We start from the raw sequence: 7,773 nt of genomic DNA on the forward strand, positions 1-7,773 counted from the left end.
TTCTAGACTGAGTACCTAGGTTGTACCCAGTTTGGCTGGGAGGTTTTGGTCTTTTGGTAACGTAAGCAATTGGGAAAACATCTTCAAGCGAATTTCCATGTATTCTACTACACTTTATTTTCAAATTTCAAATTCAATGTCTGGTCAATGACAAATTTAAGGCAAATTATGGATTTTGGCATAATTATTAGTATAAATTTCATATTTTGGTAACAGTAACTATCTGAGTTTATTAAAAAAATAGAAATATATATATATATATATAGATATATATATTATGAAATTTTGGGCCTTACAAAAATCCAACCTTTTGTAGCCATAAATCAATTCGATCAAACTTCCCATAAGTACTCAGTCAAATAGTCAAACAATGCGGCCCACACATGCAGAGTCAAACTTAGTCAACAACAAGTCAAACAAACCTTAAAATAGCTTGGTCAACGGAGGTCAAACAAACCTCAAAAGCTCAATCAAACTATGGTCAAACAGATCTCAGAAATTTGGTCAAACTGCAGTCAAACAAATCTTCAAAAACTTGGTCAAACTGTGGTCAAACAAATCTTTAGAAAGTCGGTGAAACTTCAGAAGTCTTCTTCTTTATCTCGCACGTGTGAACAAGAGAATAGTAGATGTGTTGATGATCCAAATTGTCCAAATATTGGAGGTCAAATTTGTATGTATATTGGTCAAAGGAAGTGGGTTTTGACCAAGGGTCACACCCATTCACATGGTGGAGCCGACTTGTCCTTTTGAAGCCTACATCAGCTTATAAATAATAATTTTTTCTTTCTTTTTATGAATCGACTTGTGTCGCTTGGGAATACCTCTCGTAGCTACCCAAAAATCAACAAGAATATGATGGTTTGTGGGGACATAAGGGATGGGGGGCATGAAAGAAAGAGTAGGGTCAACTCAAAGGGAAAAATAGAGGAGGCCATGGTCGACTATAGGTAATTGGATAACTAAGAGTTGGCTAATATATTGAGGATATTCTAGTTGGCTGGGATGTAGTCTAACACACTAGTTTCCTCGCCAAAAGGAAAACACATGAAATTGCTAGAGTTGGAGAAATAAGTGATACATTCGAGATTAGTAAGACATGGAATTCACTATGGCACAAGTGGTGTACAACATAAGATGAAAGGGGTCCCATGGCATCATTAGACAACCTATGCAAACCCACTAAGGCTAGCTCGATCTCTTGGTGGCAGAATACATCCTATGACTTGTTTTAATGGAGAATCTAATAAACACAAGTATGGGCCTTGAAGTTCCTCCAAAGAATGACCCAAGTACCACAAGATATTAGCGCATAAGTCCTTATATGAGTCCCCGCTTGAATCTATGTGAAGGGTGAAATCAAAAGAGGTGAGTGAGAAGTAGTAGCCCACAAAATAAAGGTCTCGATTGATGAAAGATATGCTACTAACCAAGACTCACACAAATCTAGCAAACTCATTCAACAACAATGATGACTCTACATTAACAAGAATCCTAGTAAAGATAAGCTACATCTTATGAACACACCTCCCAAGCTCTATGTCTCCTATCTACAAACTAATAAGCAATGATACCTCAAATATTCCAAGATACTCCTAGCAGGGCTCATGTCGTTTTCAGTCGAGACAAGAATGTCTAAAGATCTAAGTGCATCGAAGACTACTATGGGGGGTACCAAAATGACCCGTTACAATTCCAACATCCAATTGTGATCTAGAAAACACCTCACCTCCCTCCGATGACAACCACTTATGGAAATGAGAGCAAGTCCATCCCAAAAGAGGGGAATCTTAAATGACCAATCCTAGAGAAGAATAATAGCACAAGAAACTATTCACTCAATAAAAAGAAGGGAAGTGGTATGATTCTACAACTAGAGCTTGCCAAGGCCTATAGAAAAGTGAACTAATCATTCTTGAACAAGTGCTCCTCCAATTCAAATTATTCGAGGTCTAAACTAAGTGGAATTGGGAATGAATTTCAACAACCTCTTTCATAGTCTATAATCAATGGATTCCCCTTGGATTGCTCCTATTTGTCAAGAGGTTTGCAGTAAGGTTGTTCTCTCCATTTTTGTTCATAATCATGGTCAAAGCATTTGGGGGGCCAATCGAGGTAGCTAGATAGGATGAATAGACAATGGAATTCAAGCAAATTATTAAATTCATCTCATTGCTCACCTTCAATGTGTTAGGAGAAGCCTTTGTTGCAAAGGCAAGATCATTTTTAAAAATCATATATATTTTTGAGGAAGCATTGGGTCAAGAAATCAACTAGGATAAAAAGAAAAAAATTAATTAATTAAATGACCCTATAAGGATCCTTTAGAAGATTACTCCCATCCTCGATTTTTGAAAAAGGGACTTGGCCCACAAAATATAAGTTTTTCTTTAATAGAAAATCTTCATGGATCTATGAATTGGACATAAATTTACACTCATTTCATTAATTTGTTGATATTTAACCATGGGAAGCAAAATTATTCTTATTTGATTCATTCTCTCATTTTGGGGACCTCATGTAACCCTATTTTTGTTTGTGCTTCTCAAGATGGATATAAACTCTAGTCCCTTTGACCTAGTTTGGTCTCTATAGGAAATTAATATACATTTCAATTTCAACTTCTCAACCCTCCCTTATTCCACAACAAAATTCTTATGTCTAAAAAATCAATTTCAAACCTTTTAAGGATGCATGGGGCATTGTTAATGGCCAAGAGCTAAACAAGAAAAAAAGGGTAATTGATGGCTTGGAGAAATGTCATCAAACCAAAGTGGTTTCAAGGAGCCAGTCTTAAAAGACCAAAAACTACCACCAAATTTTTTCATGATAAATTGAATTAGTTGATCTTGAACAACCCTCTAGTGCAAACCTCAATAGCGACTCTTGAAAATATTTTTTGGAAGGGAAAGATAGGCCTAAGGGATTAGGGATTTGGAATGATATCCCAGAGAAGAAGAACCTAGTATATGTTGGCATTATGGCTAATGTGTTGTCCTTGATGGCAACCTATTTGATAAAGATGTACTTGATGTCAACATTGATGACTGTGGAACTAATGCAAATTGGTACAAATGCTACAGACAATATGGACAGAGAAATGACAGTTCAGTTACACATGAATGACAAAAGTGAAGTTTGAGAAAGTATACGTGGTTCCTGTGAATAAGGGCCTTGTACATACGTAGGCCTTGTGAGCAAAAGTCGCGTATAAAATCCAAACCATGGAAATCTGGATACCAGGGGTCATTACCATGGTAATGGCCCATAGTATTTGGAGCGGCAACATTCATTTGATCCCGTCAACAAATACTAACGACATTACCAAAGGATTTACCTTAGGTATTTGCTAAGGCAAAAGCTATATAAAGAGATGGAGATCAAGGTGTTGTGTGTGCAAGTGAATGATTTATTCATATGGGATTTAATCTGAAATAGGTGTGCACCAGAGAGCAAGGAGAAGACTCAAATCTCAAAGATCTGAAGACATGTTGAAATATATCATTGTTTGATTTGCTTGTTTAATGATAGATCTGTGGTTATAAGTGATGTTGTGATCTGAATGTGATAGATCTATGGTTATAAGTCTAGAAGTGCAAAGATAGCCCACTTGGGCATATGCTTTGGCCTAGTTGGAGGAATAATGCCTACAAGAAGAGCTAGATTCAATGTACCAAAAAGGAGCTCTCCTTCAACAACAATTGGTTACGCTTTCAGGAGCCTAAGCAGCAGTTGATTGATCGATCCCCGAAAAAGGTATACTAGAAGGAGCACTAAGTATAAGACAAGGGACTCCTATAAAATGAGAAGGTTGTGTTTTGACACGTCATAAGTAAGGATTTAATGAGCAACATTTGTCTATCTAGGGTTTAGGAGGACCACTCAAAACAAATCGTCTATAAGAAATAGTGGTAAAGAACCTAGCAAACCATGAATAACAACTTCATCAAAGATAACATCCCTATGTTCAGTCACCTTATGAGTAGAATGGTCATATAGATGATATGCTTTCAATACTTTGTTGTAGCCCGGCGAAATGCAGTGGTGACTTTTAGGGTCCAATTTGTTCCACTTCTTCTCAACAATAGACCCATGCACTTGATCCAAAAATTTTGAAATGTGAAATCTTAAGTTTTTCTCCAAACCATTTCTCATAGGGCATCATGCCTTGAACAACATGAGGAGTTGTTCAACTGATGATATGAACTTAACAAAAACCTGCTTCTAGTCAGAATTTGAGCTACATTTGCTTAAAGTGAACAATGCATCTAGCCATTTCCATAACAATTATGTTCTTTCCTCCAACTACCCCATTTTGTGTGGGGCGTAAGGATTAGTTCTTTGCCATGAAATGCAATAAGAGATTATAAATGTTTCAAAATCTCTGCCAATATATGCTTCTCCATATTCAATGCTAAGACAATTGATCTCCTCACTTTGATTTTCCATTAATGATTTAAATTCTTTGAATTTCCCAAAGGCTTCATCCTTGGTTGGGTTTCGCCCTTAGCCTTTTCAAACTCATTAAAAGGTCTTTGAATCTCCCAAAGGCCTCATCCTTGGTTGGGTTTCCCCCTTAGCCTTTTCAAACTCATTAGGAGGTGTAGAGATGGCTATTGAATGAGCATGAACACGAGGGGGTTCTATCCCAGTCACCCAATATGACTTGATGCTGGATAAGGCTAGAGAAAACCTCCTCAAGAGACGGAATCTTGTAGTCCTTCATAAATAGAAGGATGCTATAAAAGATGATAGCAAAGGGTTTGAACATTGTAGAGAGATAATTTCAAGACAATGACTAAATATTCTAAATCTGATTTTGACTTACTTCCTGATGTAATGATCTTTGCTTTCAGGTTTTTAAAGCTTGCAATCTATTCCTCAATTTTGTCAAGGACACCCGTCTTGAGATTAGAGAGATCAGTTTTCAGTCTACTCGAGTAACATTTACTATTTCAAAGAGATTTTTGAAGTCATCCCAGATTTCATTCACGCTTTTGCACCTTCGGTGTGATGAATCGGATCTAGTTCAATGTATATGGCAACTAGACCGAAAGCTTCATCCTCCTTGAGGCGTATGAGGTCATAGCTGTCATCAGTTTTAGGATGAAGAGACTTCTACAGGTACATGCACAAACCTTTGCTCCAAAGAAGGGCAATCATTTGATCTACCTAAAAGTTATAATTGGCCCCATTCAATCAAGTGAACATCCATTTTGATTCCATCAGTTCTTTGCACATATCAAACAGTGGTGTAAAGAAGAGGCCTCTGTGAGAAGAAGGTGAAGTTAATAGACCCAAGAGATGAGAAAAGATGATCCAAAACCCTGATTCTGCAGTCAAAGAAACTAAGATTCTGCAGTCATAGAAACTAAGTGATGCCATCAGACAAATAGCCTTAGATCCGCTGCTGAATTGAGTGAGAAAAGATGATCCAGAACCTTGATTTCATTGTCACAGAAACTATGTGATGCCACCAGCCAAATAGCCTGAGATCAACTGCTGAACTGAGTGAATGAGGTTCACCTTCTATAATACCATGTTGAGTCCCAGCAAAGATAGAGAGAATCAAATGAAACCAAACAAACTCTAATTTTGAAATTAAGTTAACAAAAATAAAAGAGGAGACGAGCACAATACTTGAGAGATGCCCTTAGGTACCAAATTCACTTTATTAAATTACGAATAAATCACTTTATTTTAATAAAAAGAGAGCGTGCATATATACCTCTCACAAAGGGACGGCATCTAAACCCAATAGGGGTTTTGGGACCACGTACGTTACACCTATATTACAAGGACGACTGTCGCAAAAAATGAGGAATACCAGAAATTTCAATACCGCTGTTCTTTTTAAGCTTTACTCACAAACTGAATGAGAGGTATTATCTTGGAGTCTTTTCATGTGCAACTTTTTCCTTCCACGTCCGAAGTTTCAGCTTTCAAGTCTGTCTTCGAGGGAACCCAAAGAAGCACAAAACATAAATGGAAGTTGAATTTTTTTTACTATTAGAGTTTATTTATAATATTATAAGAAAAACCACCTACTTTGTGATTGGCTACACGAAAAGCTAAAACAAATGATAATTCCTCTCGCGAGCTCTCTCAGATGAAGTTAGGTACTCACACTCAGTCATCCCAATCTGTTGTGATAAAACATAGTCCATTCAAGCTACTCGTTTTTCAACGGTTTATGGGTAAGGAATTGTTGTATTTACATAATATTTTATAACTCTTATGTATAAACCTTACTGTAAATGAGTACTCACGAACTGTAAGATAAGTCTCTCGTAATTTTTTAGCCGTCATATAAAAGTTTTAATATAAGGTAAAAAAATATAAATAATGAAATTACATCCAATATTCTTTCAACTTGAGATTGTTACCTCACTTTCCTATTAGAATGCCGCTCAGAAATTTCCCGTCCTAAATTAAGATAAATACCTAAGTGACCTAAAACTTATACAACACAGTTTCACGATTCAAACAAACAACAGAAAAAATTAACAAATTTACCGCAATAACGTGACAAGAAACGTTCATAAAAATGGAGGATACGCAATTTGTAAGCGCGTTTCGTCATTTTGGCACAAGGAAATGCCGATTGCCTTGGCAACTAATGTCAGGTAGCTTTGCTTGCTTTTCAAGAATGCTGAAAACCTTGCATTGTTACTTGCCTTCCGCTTCCACAAACCCTACTAATCCCTCTATATCGCCATCTCTTATGAACCATAAAGAATTGTACTTTCATTTTTGCCGTTCTCTATTAATTTTCAGACGAATTAATGCCAATCACGAACTTCATTTTTTCTGCTAGACAGTGCCGAACCCTGGCGACCTCTGCTTTATGTTTTCTTCAGCTATTTTACGTGATCAGCACTCCAACCCATCGCTAGTTTAGTTGTTAAAACTGGGAAGGCCAGGGGAACAAGACCTTTCCATCAAGAACCAACGCAAGCAGTAGTCTACCAGATTCGATGGTACGACAGGTAACATGTAACCAAATGATCGGACGGCCCGGGTTAATGCGCAACCATCCTCAGACTTTGTTCGCCGCCCTTCGTTTCAGGTGAAGGACAGAGATGTTCAGCCAGAATTTGGATACAGTGCCTGATTTTCAAAATTGACTAAAACAGGAAGTGCGGGAGACTGCATCTTTTCAAAATTGACTAAAACAGGAAGTGCGGGAGACTGCATCTGAAATGGACATGTAAAATAGAGGTACTAAGAGTGGATTAATAAATAAGACAAAAAATAGAGCTACTAAGAGTGGATTAATAAATAAGATATTTGTCTTAGGCAAATTATTTTTGGGTCGTGTTTTAAGCTCTTGATAAAAAGTGTGGAAATTATTTTTAGACTTAGTATGTTTTTAATGAAACTTCATTCATCATTGAACTAAAATACTTCACTAGGGGTGTATGGCTGTTTCATTGCGGTGATTATGACAAGAATGGAGGGCTTTCATGAGGTTCGAAGGTTTAATGATAATCTTAGGTTAATCTTTTATCAGTATGATGTTTTAATAGGAGTTTTTGATAATCTTCTTACTCAGGTTAATATTTTATCGTGATATGATGTTTTAATAGGAATTTTTGTATTGATTATCTTGATTAGGTTTTTTTTTAATAATTATAAAAGTAAAATAAATTATAATAATAATAAAAAAAAAGGAGATGTGATAAGGGATCGTACCCTTTACCCAGCAAGGGATGGTACTCTTTATTTAGAATGGGATCATTTTAAAGGTAATTCAATATCAAGATGCTATAA

The 7,773-nt window shown here is 36.5% G+C and overlaps 1 protein-coding gene across 4 annotated transcripts in view; it reads right to left on the bottom strand.

Annotated features, from left to right (window-relative positions):
• The window catches only part of LOC149153179 (katanin p80 WD40 repeat-containing subunit B1 homolog KTN80.4-like), a 164,272-nt gene extending 157,075 nt beyond the window's left edge, over positions 1 to 7,197 (bottom strand). For all 4 annotated transcript variants that reach the window (XM_089440612.1, XM_089440615.1, XM_089440611.1 and 1 more), the window contains exon 1: positions 6,559 to 7,197. In XM_089440612.1, the coding sequence (XP_089296738.1) occupies positions 6,559 to 6,583 (25 nt within the window). In that variant the 5' untranslated portion in view covers positions 6,584 to 7,197. The remainder of the gene's footprint in view (positions 1 to 6,558) is intronic.
• Between the last annotated feature and the right edge of the window lie 576 nt (positions 7,198 to 7,773).

The sequence above is a fragment of the Pinus tabuliformis genome, chromosome 9 (genome assembly GCF_031772625.1).
Source record: "Pinus tabuliformis cultivar Carrire ecotype Pingquan chromosome 9, CPIR1, whole genome shotgun sequence".
NCBI lineage: Eukaryota > Viridiplantae > Streptophyta > Pinopsida > Pinales > Pinaceae > Pinus > Pinus tabuliformis.